Source organism: Macrosteles quadrilineatus, unplaced genomic scaffold (genome assembly GCF_028750875.1).
Source record: "Macrosteles quadrilineatus isolate MER2022 unplaced genomic scaffold, UCM_ALF_1.0 Scaffold_7__1_contigs__length_78375512, whole genome shotgun sequence".
In the NCBI taxonomy this organism is placed as follows: domain Eukaryota; kingdom Metazoa; phylum Arthropoda; class Insecta; order Hemiptera; family Cicadellidae; genus Macrosteles; species Macrosteles quadrilineatus.
The window spans coordinates 28564071-28583079 of NW_026542600.1; the positions used below are offsets into that span (position 1 = coordinate 28564071).

The 19009-nt window shown below is 40.0% G+C and overlaps 3 protein-coding genes across 3 annotated transcripts; all 3 read left to right on the forward strand.

Moving 5' to 3' along the window:
• The first annotated feature begins 3418 nt into the window (after positions 1 to 3418).
• On the forward strand, positions 3419 to 5757 carry LOC128998893 (uncharacterized). The gene is made up of 3 exons (XM_054425248.1): positions 3419 to 3886; positions 4985 to 5276; positions 5588 to 5757. Exons 1-3 carry the CDS (start codon positions 3419 to 3421, stop codon positions 5755 to 5757), a joined length of 930 nt encoding a protein of 309 aa, XP_054281223.1.
• A 5508-nt stretch (positions 5758 to 11265) lies between these two features.
• On the forward strand, positions 11266 to 15548 carry LOC128998894 (uncharacterized). Its single transcript, XM_054425249.1, has 4 exons — positions 11266 to 11425; positions 12524 to 12613; positions 13456 to 14609; positions 14775 to 15548. Exons 1-4 carry the CDS (start codon positions 11266 to 11268, stop codon positions 15546 to 15548), a joined length of 2178 nt encoding a protein of 725 aa, XP_054281224.1.
• A 204-nt stretch (positions 15549 to 15752) lies between these two features.
• Positions 15753 to 16607, forward strand: LOC128998895 (uncharacterized). Its single transcript, XM_054425250.1, has one exon. It carries the CDS (start codon positions 15753 to 15755, stop codon positions 16605 to 16607), a length of 855 nt encoding a protein of 284 aa, XP_054281225.1.
• The last annotated feature ends 2402 nt before the right edge of the window (positions 16608 to 19009 follow it).

Here is a 19009-nt window from a genome sequence, read left to right on the forward strand (position 1 = left end):
TAGTTATCCCACATCACCCAATCACAGCTTACTAAACATTACGTCGTCATCAGTCCTCAGTGAATGAAATCAGTTCTCAGTTAGTGAGTTATATCATAGCGCGCGCAGCGACAGCAGACAAAGGTGTAAAACGGAGCAGACGAATGTTAGCGCAAGCGATGACGTGACCTTTCCATTTAATTTGATAAGGAAACAAATTTTCCCAAAACAATAATTGGGTGGGGGATTTGTTATATCGAGGATAGACGTAGACAATTCGTTATGCAGAGGTTAAACTCGCAATGTAGAGGTTCTGACAATGATAAATTCGTTATATTGAGGTGTCTTACTTTAGCCGAAATCACGAAAAATTCGTTAAATCAAGATCGTTGTTATGGTTTGTTCGTTATGTAGAGGTAAAATATACATTGTGTCTTATGGAGAGTTGTAGGGGATTAAAAACAAATCGTTATATCAAGGAATTCATTATATCGAGGTTCGTTATATCAAGGTTAGACTGTAGAATAAAGAACACTCAAAAACCCAGTTTTGTGCGGTATTAGACTATTTTTTAAGTTTTACGATACAACAGTACAAGTCAAGTGATCAAATGAAACAAGTCAAGTCAAGTGAGGTGTAAATTAAATAATATCTGCTGTTCCTGGAATATTTCACACCTAATACCTATGGAAATATAAATCTGTGAAAATATTTAACACGTTCTAAATTGTACATACTATGTACAATTTTAAACTTTTATCCCACCATAATGGATTTACGCCCTTAGGATGGCTATTCTTAGTAAAGACAGTAAATGGTATCGGATTATTTCTAACAGAAATATACTTTGGTATTTGACAATTTGAAGAGAATAAGCACAAAGCTATTTATAGCTAAATAAAATGCAAATATTGCCTTTGATTATGGCATGGGTGACGTGTTGCGTAATACATGAAATAGAGTTTCGGCTGTTTGTGATTTTTGTATATACAAACATTAATGTAACTGCCATTTTGAAATTCGGGCTATATTTATGTTAACTTAATTATAAGTAGTGAGGTTTTTTATGTTATTGAATGTACATTATAACAAACCGAGAGGCCTGACTAATGTCATTAAAAGGAAGGTGGAACATTTTGTTGGTTTTGTAATTTAATTACTTTCTAATTTATATTGATGCTATTTGATATAGTCAGTAAGAACCTTCTATTTCTTTTTATTATTACTGTAAATTAAATGCTTCAATCTATATTTGACTATAAGTTTGCTTATTTATGGATATGTGTTGGTAAATGTATACTCGTACATATCATACGATACAATTAACATTGACAAAAAATATTTTTTTCCTTTCTTAAAGAGAATAAGCTTGGTCTGCAGGACTGCTGTGGCGGGAATATTTTGTTATTCTATTTAATAATCGTTTAATGGTATTAAGCTAATCGTTTTCATGGTTTTAGAGTGAAACAATATTTAGTTTTTGTTAAGAATAAAATTTGAATTAATGAGTTAATTCATTAGTCAGCTCCGGGCCAAAATTCTTGGGTTGCAAGCGCCACGGTAGAACATTGGTGGGTCGCATCCGGCACGGGTCGCTTCTGGCAAGAGATGACGATGGCCTACGACGAGTCCCAGGGATGTGGAGGTGAACCCCCGAACCCTCAGACCCTGAAGATGGTTTGATACCGTGGGGTGGACCTTCAGTACAGATACATTGACAAAGTAGCAACCTCCTTGTATGAAAAGGAACACAACCCAAGGGACAATGCATGGGAAAGAGAACAGGGGAAGAGTGAATACGAACATCAGAATGGAAAGAGTTGGGAGACAAATGGGAGGGACAGTAGTTGTCTTTATTTAAAACTCTAGATGCTGTTTTTGCCATGTTGTTCCAATTGGTTTGTTTAAATTTGTTTCCGAGTTGAATCGTTTGGGATCTGAAAGGGGATACACGTAAAAATAATAGCGGGGTTTAAACCGTAGCAAAGAATAATCCTCGGTATCCCAAAGACCTCACACGGCAAGATAAATCGATTACATTGACAAAGTGGTTTTAGTAATATTGACTATTAATATCGTTTGGGTGATAATTACATTGCCAAACCTGTAAACAGTAAGCAAAATAACTCATTTCCGCTTATTCTCACTAGCTTAATCAGATGATTTCACTGTTGGCATTTCTATAAACACTAACATATAGTAAGCAAATAAACAAATTAAACCACTTAAAAAAGCAAACATAACCTTGATAACATTTTACATTCAACCAAAACGTTCAAATTTGTGTTATGATAAGTAATAATAACATGTTTAAGTATGAGCATGGATAATAATGGAACATGAAGTCGACGAGCATGGATAATATATTATTACTATTATAATAATAGTTTTTTGGAAAATCTTGTGTATTACAAGAACAGTCATTTCCGCTCTCGGATCTACAGTTTTCGAGTGGCAATTGTGGAGTGATTGTGTGTAATAAATGAAAATAATGAGAGAAAAATTAATAAGTCATGTTAACAAGAAGAAACAGAATAGAATCATGTTTATTTGTACAATATAATGAATGATCTAAAAATCATCAGCTGTTATAATTAGTTTTAAACACCGATGACGCGTCGGTATGTTGTACACCATTGCACCAATAGAATGTGACCAAAAACTATGCACCCCCCCCCCAACCTGCTTTATTTTTGACTAAACAATTTCTTTTGCTAAATTTGTAAACCTGTTGTCTGTAAGGTGGTAACACCTACGTGTTGGATAATTACTATATTATTTAAGTTCGAATTGTATAGTTAGTGGATTTTTGTATTTCGTGTTATTGTTACGTATTTTTAATTAAGTGCTACGATGGAATTTATTGAGACTGTGAGGGGGAAGCCAAGTTTGCTTTTTAAGGGGCACTCTTATCGGAAATATCGAGAAAACAAACAAGGTGTAGTGACGTGGGTGTGCTCGAAGGAAAGATCCGCTAGATGCAAGGTCAGGTTAGTGACTCAAGACAATGTAGAAATTAGAGCGGTTGTCTACGATTGTGTGCCAGACGAAGCCTATCTTGACGTAAAAAAGGCGGTGTTTTCTGCAAAGAAAAGGGCTCGAGAGGACAGCGAGACGCCTATCCGGACGGTATTTTAGCACGAAGTAGAAGATTTACAAAACAAAGGATATGAACTTGTAACCAGCGTGCCACAGTTTTCAAAGGTAAAGAGTTGTTTATATGTAAATAGAAATAAAGCACAGGGACTTCAAAATTAGTTCTAGATGACGAATTTCTGAAGATGACAGATGGGAGCAGTTTTCTTTTAGCTGACGACGGAAATAAGGACAGGATTTTAATTTTTGCTGGCCGCAAAGCTGTGGATGCTATTCAACATAAGTGTTTTTTATGGACGGAACTTTTAAAAGTTGTAGCGGCTAATTCACTCAAATCTATATCATGCATGTTGACATGTTGGGTAGCAATGCGCAGGAAACCAATGTGACACCAGTGCTGTTTGCACTCCTCCCAGATAAAAAGAAAGCGACCTACGTTCGAATGTTCAGAATGATACTTGATCAAGTGCCAAGGTGGAATCCAGAACAAGTTATAATTGATTTTGAAATCAGCGTAGTTGACGCCCTGAAAGAAGTATTTCCATGTGTTAACATCCAGGGTTGCTACTTCCACTTCACCCAATGCTTGTGGCGGAAAGTTCAAGATGTAGGCCTTGCATCTCTATACTCAAGAGATGAGGAAATAAGAAGAACGATAAGAATGAGTGCTGCACTGGCTTTCTTGAAACCCGAAGATGTGGATGCAGGTTGGATTTTCGTCCAGGGACAGACACCATCGAGTGAGAAAGTGACAGAGTCTTTCGACTATTTTGTCGATCAATGGCTGGAAAATCCTGCTTTTCCAAGAGAGGTTATTTGTTTTAATTATTATGATTTAATTAATATATAGTGTAATATAAGGTTAAAATTTAGGGTTTAATATAACATATACTTACACATTGAAGACTAAATACCACCGCCGCAGCAAACCTGCAGACTAAGCGAATTTCCATTTGCCTGATTGGATTTACAATCAAATGTCTACTTAAAAATATAAAATTTATTTCCTATTTAAATAGAATTAGTTTAACAAGTACTTAGGTTTGCTGCATCAGGGAGGGCAAAACTGTTTTTTTTTTATGTTAATAGTTAAGTAAGAAATAAAAACATTTTCCAAATTTGATCAAAATATGTTCATAAACAAGTAAACTACAACAGTTGACTTATTCTCCATAAGAATAACATGGGAATTTAAAATTTACATTTTTTTGGAATTTTCTCCGTAACCATTAGGCGCATAATAACACTTCAATATACTAAATTATTTGTTTTTTTAAGCTCTACAAAATGGTTTGGAAAGAAATTGCAAAATTTTATGTTTTTTAGGTCAAAAATGGGAAAAACCTATTTTTACCCCATAAAACCCCCCGTAAACCCCCGTTGCCATAGTCCGATAATGCTGGTTCGCGAACTCGTTCAAGTTTATCCCGCCTTACACCTTCAAACCAAATTTTATCAAAATCTAACAAAGATTACTCAAGTTATCGTGCGGATGGACACACATATATATATATATATATATATATATATATATATATATCTATATATAGATATATAAAAATTTGAACGAATGGTGTTTTTGGCCTCTGGGGACATCAAAATGAAAAAGTAAATCGGTCCCGGGCCTAGGTCTTACCATGAGACCTACGGTAATAGCTACTTCCCTATAGGGAAATTCGCTAAAAGTAGAAAATAATTTGTAAATATGTGGAGAGAATAAGTACTTGTAAAATTTGAAACGAAAAACTGTAGGCGCATGCAATAGGTAATAACATTGACTATAGTCAATGGTAATAATAAAGAGGGGTATTCGTAAATTATCTATTTCATGTATTCCACGTTTAAGTTCTAAATCTTACAAGTATTTATTCTCTCCATATATTTACAAATTATTTTTTTAAAAATTCAGAAATTGGGGCTATCATCAACCTACAAGGATAACGAGTCAGAGGCAGAAAAATGGCTCCACTACCGCTTCGGCATGGCCTATCTACGCCCGGAAGATGTGGAGGACGTCTTTTGTGACCTCATCGCAATCCAACCACATGATCCAAAACTAACCAGCTTTGTGGATTACTTAACGGAAAATTATGTTGACCATGGTTCCTTCTTCCCACTGAAAATTTGGGCTAAAGATTCAGTGGAGCTGTGGCGTACTACAAACGCCTGGGAAAGTTACCATTCCAGGTTCCACCAACTCTGTAAGTCGCCACAACCCAATATATCTATTTTTGAAAAAAACGTTGAATCTTGTTCAAGTTGATTCATACCTAAGACAGAATTGTGCCTGCAAGCTGGAAACAACAAAAAGTAGGAAAAGCATGTTTGCGACAGGAGTTCTAAGTACAAAGCTGAGACAGTTAAAGAATGGACAGATCGACTTAATGACCTTTACGAAATGTGTTGGACACAGATCCTCACCTCACAAGTAAACAGACCATATATTTTAGAAATGTAAATATCCTTTAATCAAGTATATTATGATAATGTTTAACAGTGTATCTTTTAACAGTTAATTGTACTTTCCCCTTTGAAGACTCAAACGTCTGCCTGAGTTTTTGGACTCTTTTCATGTACGCCTGTGTAGATAAGCGTGGGGGTGAGGAGGAGGTTCTAGTGGTGGAAGGGGTTCTATTTTGCGGTCAGGTTTCGATTCCTAGAATACTTGACTATACTGAATGAATAGTGGTTCCATGTAGGGCCTACATAGAGCAACAACAGTTCTTGATTTTTTACAGGATGACGAGGTTTAGATCTTCATGAGAAGTTGTTGATGGAGCAGCTTTTACATCAACAGACAGATTTTTCTTCACTCGAAAATCATGTCTGATGATATTATAAAAGGCTGTTTATTCCAACAAACTAGTCAAGAAGGCTATACACATCGTTTACAATAAAGTTACATTCTCCTCTCGAGTCCGGGTTTTTCACATCAAGATATGCTTTGTCAGGCACACAATCGTGGACAACAGCTCTAATTTCAACTATGTCTTTAGTCACTATTCTGCCCTTGCGTCTGGTGGACCTTTCCTTTAAGCACTCCTACGCCAAAACACCTTGTTTATTTTCTTGATATATCCGATGAGAATAGCCTACCCATTATAATGCAAACTTAGCTTCCCCCTCACACTCACAGTTTCAATAAATTTTATCGTAACAGATTGTGAGAGTCAATCTATTGTAGCCATACCTTTAGTACTTTTTAAAATATTTAACTGTCGCAAAACATTTTCCACCCTGTATATAGTATAAATTTGTAATTGTATGGAGGGAAAGATAAAGAGTGGCCTGATATAACATGTCATATTAACTCCCGTGATCACGGTAACTTAATTGCATTATTGGTCATTATTATCGAATACTTATTCTCTTGTTTTGGGTTAAGATAGTACTAGTGTACCTGTTGCTCGAATTCGAGCAATTGCGAAGCATTACAGGCGATTTAAAAATTATGGCTCACAATCTACACAACAGTTAGATATAATCAAAATCTTTTGTAAATATCTTATCTTTTTTCAAAAAGCTGATCTAGTTTTTAGTGTTTTCTACATATTTTTCCCTCTCATAGCCGCATTAGGTTGTCTATGATAACGATTATAAATGAAAAAAAAAACATTATTTCTATTTCTTCTACTTGGTTGTGTTCTACGACTTTTTCTATGTTTCTATTGTTTGCAAATCGGTTATTTCAATGATAGCTCAAGAAATGTAGAACAGTGTTAATTCAGTTTTATTCTTAGTCTATATCAAATTGTCCAGGATTTCTCGCCCTTTTCCATTCTAATAATTACACCAACCCAAGTTTCGTCTACAGATGCAATATGCCAACGAATATCACGTATGTACAATCTCCAAGAAGTGGTAAAAAAGGCAGAAACCAACCCATACAATAGATATAAGTGAACTCCAAAAGAAATAATTTTAAGAGTTACTGTGATATAAGGATTTTCCACTGATTTGGTAATAGAACATTATATTGCAAAACATGACACGATGCAGAAGAAAATCCATTTTAAAATCAGAAAACTCCATTGCAAATACTGTACTTCATTTTGACAAATTCAATAAATCACAATTTAAATATTAACAGCGGTTTCATTAAAAAGTAGTGTAGAATTATGCATATGGTCGTAATGTAAACAAATCTGAAGAGGCAACTTTAAAGGCTTCTGGGGCAGAGCCCCAAGGGAATTTACCTCGTTCCTCTTTTAATGGCTTATCTACAGACCAAAACCTTTCTTTAGAGACCCCTACCAAGTTTTTACGCCCAGCCGTTCTCTCAAATTAGCTGTGACAAAAACCCTGTTTTCCTCCATAAGAATAACATGGGATGGGAATTCAAAGGCCACTGGGGCAGAGCCCCAAGGGAATTCAACATGTTTCTCTTTTGATGGCTCATCTACAGACCAAGACCAGACACCTCTACCGAGTTTCTACGCCCAGCCGTTCTCTCAAAATAGCTGTGACAAAGAAAAGCAGTTTCAAATTAATATATAGATTCCCGTGTTCGGTTATTTCACGATATTCCTCAACCGAGCCAATACAAATGAAAGCTCAAATTGTTATCATTATTACAAAAACAGCATTTGCACCAACACTTTTTACAACAACAAATCGAATGATTAGTGTTTTGACGGGAGACATTTAATTATAATTATATTAATAAATAATTTATATTTTGGCTAAATTTTATTAAGTTTAAAAAAAAGAATTACATTTCTATGCGCTCTGAAAAACAAGTACATAATATTCTGCGAAATGATTTTCAAGCACATCTAAAGACTTATAAGCGGAATATTATACATTTCGCACTGGGATTTTGATTATTGTCCCTTGCATATTTTTCACTAATGTTTAACTCATACCTTATTGTATCGTGTATGGATTACGTGATACTAATGGAAGGTTAAGAAAACTCAACCCTTAAATACTATGAATTTAACTTGTAATATGACTTGGAAGCAAATTGTTTTGTTTAAATAACCTAATTTAAATGTTAAGTAATATTAATAAAAAAATAACACAATTTTTATTTTCAAATTTTACTTTTAATATATAATTTAAATTACAAAAGATTTTAATTTTCTGATATAGGCCTAACTACAGCAAAATATCCTATATTTTTTAAAACATTTTTTTTCGAGTTCGTTTGGCTCTTCTACCCGACCGATTTTCATGATTGAGGTCTCAAGTTAAAGTTATGCACTCACAGACTTCACATCAAGCATCAGTATATATGCGATATATTTAACTATATTTATATTTATTTAAGAAGGCTTCTTGATTTTCTATTTAAAAAAACCTTGTATGTAAGGAACAATTTGGATTTGTACAGGGGAAAGGTATGATTGATGCCACCGTTGACTTAATTACCAAAATAATTAGTGCTGTAAATAATAAAAACAAAGCTATCGGGGTATTTTTGGATTTTCAGAAGGCATTTGATTGCTTGGACCACAGTGTAATTTTTGAGAGGCTTTATAATCTGGGAATCCGAGGCCTGCCCCTTGACTGGATAAAGTCTTATTTCCTGCAAAGAACTCAAAGTGTAAAGGTTAACGATTGTGTACATTCAAATAAGCTATAAGTGAATTTCGGAATTCCCCAGGGCTCAGTTTTAGGGCCTATTTTGTACATTTTATATACAAATAGTATAACTAAGACCCTCCCTAACTTAAACGTAACTATGTACAATGACGATGTAGCTCTTGTTTGAAAATAAATCATTAGATAACCTAGAAATTGATAGCTTTGTAAAACTGACAAACCTTTATCAATACTTTAATAGCAATAATTTACACGTATATCCAAGCAAATCAAGCTGTATACATTTTTCAAAAGCCAACCATTCTGAGGCCAGCCCAGTAATGTTTATAAACGAATTTGAGTTACCCTTAGAAACAGAAGTTAAATATCTAGGATTGATTTTTGATAACACTTTTTCTTGGACACCTCACATCGATGCGCTGTGTTCCAAGCTATCGTTTCAATTATTTTTAATGAACAGATTGAGCCGTGACATGTTAGTCAGAAGCGAAATTCAAAATTAAGTTAAAAGAATACCTTTTAGAACGTGCATGTTACTCTGTTACTGATTTTTTTTTACAGCCCAATTTATAAGTCCACCTGCTCTGTATTTATTAATTTGATGTGTTATGAGTGTTATAGTACCAGTTTTGTACTTTCATTAGCATTATTTTATTGTTTATATTTAGAAGTATTTTAAGTTGACGCTTGTAATGCAATGTATATTGCCTGACTTCAATAAAAGATCTGATTGATCTACTGTGTTAGTCGACCAAATAAACATAAATTTGATTTATTTTCGGATTATTACTTCAATTTAAGGTTTATTTCACCAGTTATAATTATATAATCCTATATATTATGGTGTAATAACCTTCAGTGAAATACCGGCTTTCATTTGAGCTATTAGTAATTCAAATCGGACCAGTTTCAAGCAAACGTAAGGTGAAAAAAACATAGGTGAACAACCAACATAAATTTTTTTTATAAGGGTTTTCTATGATTGAAAATCAATACATCCAGCATTGTTTAAGTTTTTTATATGTTTTAGACTCAAAATAATCAGTAAATTATAGACTTTATTTTGAGCTATTGATATATTGAATCCGTTAAGTTCAAGATACTGTATAACCCAATCAAAATAATAGATTTGAATGTTTCTTGGATATTACATTAATTTTTACGCTGCGGAGCAGCATGGGTCTTCAAGTTTGTAACAAGTTTTTTTTTTCCTAGGGGGGTAAATATTTGCTATTTGGCCACGCACCTATTGTTGGCATCAACAAGCGGCTAGCACCCTTTGACCCGGCTTATCAGTTCGGAAAAGCCTCGGGTTCCTAGATTCTCAGGATAGCCTATGACGGGCATTCGAGTCGTGGATTTGGGGCAGTGAGCTGGTGTCCTGTGGAGACGTTGAGTGTACGTGGACATCAGTGTCGTTGATGGTGTGGTTATACTGATTACTGGTATGCAGTGAGTGTTGTTGTGTGCGTTGGGTAGAGACCCGCTAGTGGTGAGTGGACGACGTTCTTTTAGTTTTGGTTTAAGATTTGATCTTTAATATTTTGATAATATTCGTCTTACATTTTATTGGTCGAGTTGTAACCGTGCTGGTATAATCCTGTTACAGTAGCTAGGATTAACAGGAGTCAGGAATAATACTATGCGTATATTCCTGACGGTTCTGGGCAAGCTCTACAGCGCAAATAATATATCTTATCGACTCCAGTAGATATTGTTTTGAGTTGTGTCAAGAGTTAAATATATTAACGGTACCTCTGAGGCCTAACAACCCTATTCTACAGGATTTGGCGTACGTAGTTGGAAGCACGCGGCCAGTAGGCTAGTAGCTAATTTTATTAGCCTATTAGCAGAAGCCCAGCTAACTAATATAACGTTGATAGTAGCAGCAGTAGTAGTAGTAGTAGGATTTTTATTGGTTAATCATTTTATGTTTTTAATTTAACTTGAACAGCTTGTTTGTTGATCCAACACGGTATCTCGGTAGCTTGGATATCGTAGTACCGGCTATCAGATATATTTATTTAGTGTACGAGCACGCGCTGAAACAGCACAATTCCCAATCGTTGCGTCTCCCGAGCGATGAGTCTCCCGAGCGCCGAAGGCAAAAGAGTATCCCGAGCGCCGAGGCCATAAATTACCAAAAGGGTCTGCTCAGTGATGCAGAAGTGACGAAGGTTAATATACGTTTTCTTTTAATATGCCGGTTAGAATCATTTTAATCCGTGAAGCAGTCAATGTTTATCATAATAATTTTATTAAACTCAAAATACAATTTCACTAGGTATGAGAACAGTTTCAATAGTGCAGCAGTGCACGGACATAGTTTTGATATTATTCATTTCTATTTTCATCATATTATACCTTATTTACAGCTGTTGCGTGGTTGTAATAGTATAATTTAAAGGACAATAACAGGACAAAACACACTGAAACTGGCTTTAGTACAACACAGGAGTGCAATGACGCATGGAATGAGGTTGGGTCAAATATCCCTAACATTTGTTTAGGGAAGCCAGACCCCTTAAACATGGTAACAAAATGAAAAATTTGCCATTTGGAGTGGAAAGTTTGTGTTAAAAGGTTCAGTGACAAGTTGCAATGGAACTAGCTGAAACCTATAAGGGTAATTCGGGTTTACTCATGGGTGGGTACTCATGCAGAAAAAAGAGCTGCAAGAAGGACGATAGTGTTGTGTGGCAGTGTATGAAAGAAAAAAGATGGTGTAAGGGGAAACTTGTGATTCAACATGAAGAATTGAGAAGTGAAGTACAGCATACGTGTGTGCCGGATGAAGCCGCGGGTGATGTGTGGATTCATTCATATGTTTTTTTGTTGGTAATCATGTTAAATATAAATTTTAATTGTTTAATTGTTTTTTCTAGCTTACACTGTTTTGATATTACAGATATAGCATGTCCTACATGATATTGTTGTAAGTGAAAATGCTGCTTTTATCATTGCTTACATCGCCTTAATTGATTTATTCTAAAAATATATTTACATGTTTTTTATTAGTCGTATTTATGTTAAATAAAAAATCACAAGCTATAATGATTTGTATTTTTTACTATTGTTATACAGGGTGTTTTTGTTACTCATCCCATACTCAGTGTCAGTAAAATAGAATACTTTGTTCATATAAATAATGTTCATATATATAAACGTATAATCTGTACTCAGGAACACTAAATTAGGCGGGCGAGTGAGTTAGCTTTTTGGTGCAGATTTAATAACATTGAAATACTAGTGAGAGAGGTGAGTACCTGATTAGTTTTTACATAATAAAATAGGAAAATTAAAAATAAATACAATTGGAATTTGGATTGAAAACTCAAATTAGGCCTATTGCATATTTTATTCAAATTATAGGTTTGGATATTTTTTCCTATTTTAATATTTTATCAAACGCCAAACTTATAGGTTCTCGCCTCTTTCACATGTCAGTCTAAGTGATTAGATCTGTACATTTTTAGAGTTTAAAGTGTTGTCACTTGCTTAATTTCCTGCCCCCGAGAATAATGAATATATTTTGTTAGTTTAACTTTTTTACAAAACAGTTCTTTAATTGGTTTAAAGTGTGTATACATTTTCCAACATTTGTTGTTCATAATTTTGTTTATGATTAAAGTTAAAAAAAAACCAGAAGGCCGCTTTTTATATTACTGGACTTGATTTGTAATGTTAAACCGTAGACAAAGTATACCCAAAGACAAAGTAGAATGGTCTATTGTCTGTGGTTAAACCAAATCATTCTAGTAAGATAAAAGTGGCTAAATTCAATATTGACTGCTGATCCAAGCCTACCCGCCTACAATGCTTAATTGGGCACACGACTTTACTGCGGTCCGTTGCTATTGTTAATTCCAATTCGACCGTAAAAACTGTCAGATTATGCCAGGTAACCCGTTCGGCGCTCGGGAGACGCGGCGCTTGGGAGACGGAATCACACCAATGGTTAGCTGGCCCCGTAATCCGAAGGTCGAAAAAGGTAAGGTCAATAAAACTACTCCACACACATAGTTATCCGTACCGTGCTTTTTACCAACTTAACAAAACATCAGTCTCTCCTGATTGTTCATATGGCGCGGTTATATGTTCTTAAAGTGTGTGGCTGTTATTAGTTATTTATTTGGCTATTGGTTTCTGTTCATAGAAATGTTCATGAAATCGATAACAGAGACGCTCTTGCCAAATTTGGAACCAAACAGTGTATTGGTGGTGGTCACGCACCATACCACAATGTATTAGTAGACAAAGCACCAACTAGCAAAAGCAAAAAACAAGATATGAAAGACTGATCGTCCTATGTCCCTTGTTTCAACCTTTTCAAAGATATTTGAAAAGATTTTTTTTCTAGACTGATATATTTTATTGATAAACACAATATTCTTTCCCCGAATCAATTTGGCATCACAAAAAATAGAAGTACAGTCGATGCCATTCACTTTCTAGTCTCATCTTTGACTCAATCCCATGATTCAGGAACGGCTGCAGCTGGACTCTTCTTCGATCTCAGTTAAGCCTTCGATACGGTAGATCAAGGCTTATTATTAGACAAACTTTGCTCACTCGGGATAAGAGGTGTGGCTCACTCCTGGATAGAATCTGTAACGGGTCAAATGGGTAGGGGGGTAAAATAACGATTTAAACCACGAAGTGTTAGTGGTTTAAACCACTACCTTGTGGTAGTGTCAACGTCTTTTGATGAGCATCTAGAACTTCTGGGGGTTGTTTTTCGCCGCCTACGCGAGGCAGGCCTTCGGTTAAACCCCGAGAAGTGTCACTTCGCCCGTAGGGAGCTGAAGTAATTGGGACACATCGTGAGCCAAGATGGAATCGCCACGGATCCTGAGAAGGTCCGCGCCATTCAGGATTTCCCCGCACCCACGAACGTCAAGGGACTTCGCAGTTTCCTAGGACTTGCGTCGTGGTATCGGCGATTCGTCGAGAAGTTCGCTTTAGTAACCATTCCGCTTCGAGGTTTGCTGAAGAAGAACGCCAAGTGGCTCTGGGGACCCGAACAAACTAAGGCATTCGAAGCTCTGAAACATGCCTTTGTGACAGCCCCGATTCTCGCCTGTCCCGACTTGAGCCAACCCTTCGTGCTCCAGGTCGACGCCTCGAATTATGGCCTGGGAGCAGCGCTAACTCAGAGTGTAAACGACCGAGAAGTGGTCGTGGCGTATGCCAGTAGGCTACTCTCTGAGGCCGAACAAAACTACACGACCACTGAGAAGGAGTGTCTCGCTCTCGTATGGGCTGTTCGGAAATTCAAGGCTTATCTCGAAGGCTACCACTTCATCGCGATAACCGACCATGTCGCCCTAAAATGGCTGCTTAAGCTCAGTGAGCCTAGTGGGTGCCTGGCTCGGTGGGTTATGGAGTTACAGCAATTCGACTTCGAGATAAGGTACCGCAAGGGGACATCGAACAGAGTGGCAGACGCCCTGTCTCGTCAGCTGGTCCCTGAAGGGCCCAGCTCGTCTGGTGAACCCGATCAACCTACGTTTGAGGTCGGAGTTTTAACCAGACGCGGTGCTAGGGAACAGTTGCGGTTACAACGCCTAACCAAGGTTGAAGGTGACGAACTTTCACTCGGCGATGATCCGGCAGGTGACGTTATCGACGACGAAGCTTCTGGTCCGACGCAGCCGGAGACTGATGACCCATCATCCGACGAGGACAACGATAGTAACCCGCCGGGCAGCAATGGTGCTTGGTATGACCGCCTTCGCAATCTGGTCAGCAAACACCTTGGGCGATACTCGAGATACCAGCTTCACGACGGTAAGCTGTACCGTGCTGTCCCGAGGAAGGATCGACCTACGGCATGGAGGGTGTGTGTGCCAAGCGACCAAGTATCCGGGGTACTGCACGAAAACCACGACACGGCTACGGCAGGACATCTTGGGGTGAAAAAGACGTTAGCCCGAGTTGGTGGGGAGTACTTCTGGCCTAACTGGCGTCGTGAGGTGAAGGCCTATGTACGGTCTTGCGCCCAATGCCAGGCCTATAAAGTACCCCAAACGAAACCAGCTGGGAAGATGTAATTCCGACAACCCCAAGGACCGTGGTACGCAGTGTCTGCTGACCTGGTAGGCCCATTGCCTAGATCGCAACGGGGTCAGCGATTTCTGCTCGTGCTGCAGGATACCTTCAGCAAATGGACGGAACTCGCCTCCATTGCGTCTGCAACCGCAAAGAATGTGGTGACGAAGCTGAAGGCTATCCTACTTCGACATGGAGCTCCGGATGTGTTGATTACGGACAACGGCACGCAGTTCGTCGGTAAACTGGTTCGAGAACTGGCTGCTGAGTGGGGCATCACGCTACAGACGACGGCCCCCTACAGCCCACAGTCAAACCCAGTCGAGAGGCAAAACCGGGTGGTGAAGACTATGATTGCGCAGTTCGTGAAAGGCAACCATAGATCTTGGGACAACCACCTGGTGGAGTTTCAGTACGCCCTCAACACAGCTGTCCACGACTCTACTGGATTCACTCCTGTGATGCTGTGTTTTAGACGCGAACTGAAGCCTCCTTGTGCCGTCCGTGGCCCCTTGTTTGAGGTGTCTGAGACTCCCCACGGTCCCACGTTGAGTGAGGCCCACCGTAAACGATTGGAGGAGTTTCAGCGTCTGATCACGCAGACACGCAAGAACCTCAAGGCCGCCTACGAAAGGCAATCAACGTATTATAACCTCCGTCGTAGGGAGGTGACGCACGAAGTCTGCGCGCAGGTGATGCGAAGACTCCACGTATTGTCTTCAGCCATTGTCGGGAAGTTAGCGCCGAAATATCGCGGCCCCTGCACAGTTGTGGGCTGTCGTGGCGCTAACCTTTACGAGGTGCGTGATGAGGACTCCGCGGCGGTGCATGTTGTCCACGCAAAAGACCTGAAACCTTTCTGTGCGCGCGTTTAGGTGGTGGGGCCTAGTTGTAGCTACTATCTAAAACTTTAGTGACGCTTTACCTTCCTTTCATACACTAATATAGCCTACCTTGTTCCTTAACTAATTTTCCCTTGTAGCTTGTAGTACTTGTACCTAGATTGTAGCACCTGTACCTAGCTTGTAGTACCTAGCTTGCATGGTCCCGCTTAGTGCTCGTTCTGTTGGGTAGGTACGATGTCATCCGGTCCCCGCCCATCGACGCCGAGCCGAGACATCCTCGACCCCGAGGACATGGAGCTGGACCAGGAGATCGGGGACTTCCTGGTGGCCAACTGGGTTTGGCCTTTCCGGGTGGACCCCGGGGACGTCCTCGAGCTGGAATGCTCCGACCACGAGGAGGGGGAGGTCCCGGCCCGACCATCACCACAGGCAGCGGAGCAGTCTCCTCAGCCCGACCGACCGACCTCGCCGACGGTGGATCCCCAGCCGGCCGTCGTCCCTCTGCTGGCCGCGTCACCTCCACGCCGAGTTAGGTTCGCTTCGCCAATCGCCGCCTCGGCGGCGGATCCAGTTTTCTCCGCCCCGACCTCGCAACAGCCCCGCCTCTCCACCCCGTCATCATCGCCGCCCCGCTTCTCCGCCTCGTCATCATCGCCGCACCGCCTCTCCGCCCCGTCATCATCGCCGCCTCGCCTCTCCGCCTCGTCTTCATCGCCGCCCCGCCTCCCCACCCCGTCATCATCGCCGACCCACCTCTCCGCCCCGTTATCCTCACCGTCCCGCCTCTCCGCCTCTCCGCCCCTTCGTCGCTGCCGTCCCGTCTCTCCGACCCGTCATCGCCGCCGTCCCGCCTCGCCACCCAGTCACCATCCTGGCCCCGCCGCACCGCCTCGCCCACGTCTTGTTTTGCCGTCTCATCGCCTGCACGAGCGTCACCGTCACGACTCCCCTCCTCGCCGCCCACGACTGGGAGAAGCACCAGCAGGAGCCGAAGCAGGCCGAGCGCGCCGCAGACCGTCACCCATCATCTGGGAACCGGCTCGACCGAGTGGCCTGGCCCGAGCCCCTGTTTGCCGGACGGAGCCCTAAGAGACGGTCACGGGGAACGACCTTCCGCTGTCCCGGGCTCTCCTACTACGGCTGGTAGCCGCCTACAACCGGCTCACACCGGAGCAGAGGCGGAAAAAGCGCTGGAGGATTATGCTGGGAGGCGACCGATACGTGCGACTGCGACCGAGCCAGGTGCTGTGAGTCGTCCGAGGCCGACTGCCGGAGCTGAGGCGACGCTTCCAGCAGCAAGGAGTCAATCGACCCCGCTAAACTGTCCTGTGCAGTTGTAGGGGCCGGCGACTCCTAATAACCACCTAGGAGGTGGTGCTAACAGACCCCACGGAATAACCCCTGCCAGGGGTGATGGATTCGTACTACCCTACCTTCGTCAACCCCACCATATTCGGGTTTTCTTCGCCCCGTGTCATTTTCGTCTAGACCTCTGAGGCAACTAGGCCTCAGACTGTCTACCTCATTTCTAATTCCGTCCGCTTTTCGTCGTCAACATCCTTAACCACGATCCTACTGAGGTGTCAACAGTTTTTTTTCTTTTTCTTATTTTTCTTTTTTTTCGTTCCGAAGTGTGGAGGGGGTGTAACGGGTCAAATGGGTAGGGGGGTAAAAATAACGATTTAAACCACGAAGTTTAAACAGCTAATCATAAGCTGTTGAGTAGGCCTAGTCGTGGCACTAACGTAACCGTTGCAACTTAACCTCAACGTCGTTACCTAACCTCGAAACGAAACCGAGGTGACAGATGCACCGGCAGACGACTGGGAGAGAGGAGGTAAAAACCGCTGCACTGTTTTTCGGGGAGCGTCGTCTGCTCCAGTTTTACTTATCTGCCTTACTTCTTCATCTTCCTTCCCACTTTACTTCTTCTTGCTCTAGTTCTTCTTACGCCTTCCCTCAAGCATCAAGCTTCGTTTTCGGTTTTTTTTTTTTTTGTAACCTCTGACCAATCAGAGGTGAGCTTGAGGGGATTGAGGGGATTTTCGAGGGGGAAGAAGAAGGTGGGCATTCTAACTCCGACCGGCTTCCCTTCGAGTGGAGAATATTCGTCTGATTTTGCTTCTCGTGCATTAGTGATAGTGTTGGTGTTGAGTTTTCGTTTGGAGTGTTTCGTACTTATAGTTTGGATCTTCGATTGGTGAGTGTTACCATAATACTCAACTGGCGTTATTGGGGTTAGTCCTCAAATTGTGATAATTCGATATTCCTAGCCAGCTTTTACAGGCTAGGCCTGACTATTCTGCCATAGTTATACAGCTTAACCAACTCCTTTTTTCCTTTACTATTTCAGTTGGTGACGTATCACTTAATTAACGTATATCGCCCGTATTGGGACTTCCCTTTTTAGGTCTTTAACCCTTTTAAAAGTACCTTCACGTCCCAAAGTTCGTCGCAGGAGACAGGTCTCTGCTGGACCAAGTTTGTCTAGGTTTGCTTAAGTCGACCACGTGAGAAAGCAGAAGTGGTATTTTTTTCGTTTTGGCTCAAAGAACAGTTTTACCTTTTAGTTTCGTTTTTTTTTTGTTTGTTCCTCACCTGGACCACTTAGGCTAACTTGTTTTCTTTTCGTTTAATAAATTCGGACTCTGTGGGAATTAGGCTAGGTTAGGCCTATCTTGTACTAACCTTGTTTGTTGCAGGTGGACGACTTAACTCCGTAGGGTAAGTGGGGTGACTACTTAGCTTACTTGTTCTCTCGTTAAGTTAGCTAGTAGTGTGTTATTTAGATAATTGCCCACAGAGTCAAGTCAAGATTATTAATTTCCCCACAAGCCCTAGTAGTCCAGGACCTGACTAGGGTTCTGTGTGCATGTCGTGTATAGAGAATTTTGCTTTTGCATTTCAATATAGGTGTCTTAGGAAGTGTTTTCCACTCGGGTGTCAAGTTCGCACCTGGTACGTTTTCGAGCTATGACGTCATCAAAATGGCGGCCATTGATTTTTTTAAATCGTATATTTCGCAAACTATTTGTCGGATCGGAATGAACTTTTTTTTGTTTGAAAGATAAGTTTACATGCTATCTTTCTTACTTTTGCACTTTTGTTTTATGTTTAGTACATTTTTCGTAATTTTGCAAAAACCTATATTTTTAAACATTTTTGTGTTGTTTTTGTCGATAACGTTTTATTGATACAATATATCAGAAATAACATAAAGACAAAGTTGTAGCACGTTAAAAGAGCTTTACAAAAATACCAAATTCGATATGCTTTACTCAAAAGATCACGTCAAGAAACTATAAAATCGTACAAAACAACCTAATTTTGCGCAAAAACGCATATAAATCCGACATCGATGGCTGTGTACGAGTCATATATAGACAGTTTTACCATTCAATGTTGATGTATGTGTCTAAAGAAGTGTTTTTAACATTAAATTAACAACTCAAACAATGTTAATTTAATAGATTAATTGAAAATCAATCCAG

Coding starts and splice junctions, on each gene's coding strand:
- LOC128998894 (XM_054425249.1), top strand. CDS start 11,266: ATGGGTGGGTACTCATGCAGAAAAAAGAGCTGCAAGAAGGACGATAGT. Junction 11,426..12,523: donor TGTGCCGGATGAAGCCGCGG/GTGATGTGTGGA, acceptor AGATTATGCCAG/GTAACCCGTTCGGCGCTCGG. Junction 14,610..14,774: donor GTCGTGAGGTGAAGGCCTAT/GTACGGTCTTGC, acceptor CTCGTGCTGCAG/GATACCTTCAGCAAATGGAC.
- LOC128998895 (XM_054425250.1), top strand. CDS start 15,753: ATGTCATCCGGTCCCCGCCCATCGACGCCGAGCCGAGACATCCTCGAC.
- LOC128998893 (XM_054425248.1), top strand. CDS start 3,419: ATGCATGTTGACATGTTGGGTAGCAATGCGCAGGAAACCAATGTGACA. Junction 3,887..4,984: donor ATCCTGCTTTTCCAAGAGAG/GTTATTTGTTTT, acceptor TTAAAAATTCAG/AAATTGGGGCTATCATCAAC. Junction 5,277..5,587: donor TTCCAGGTTCCACCAACTCT/GTAAGTCGCCAC, acceptor ATCTTTTAACAG/TTAATTGTACTTTCCCCTTT.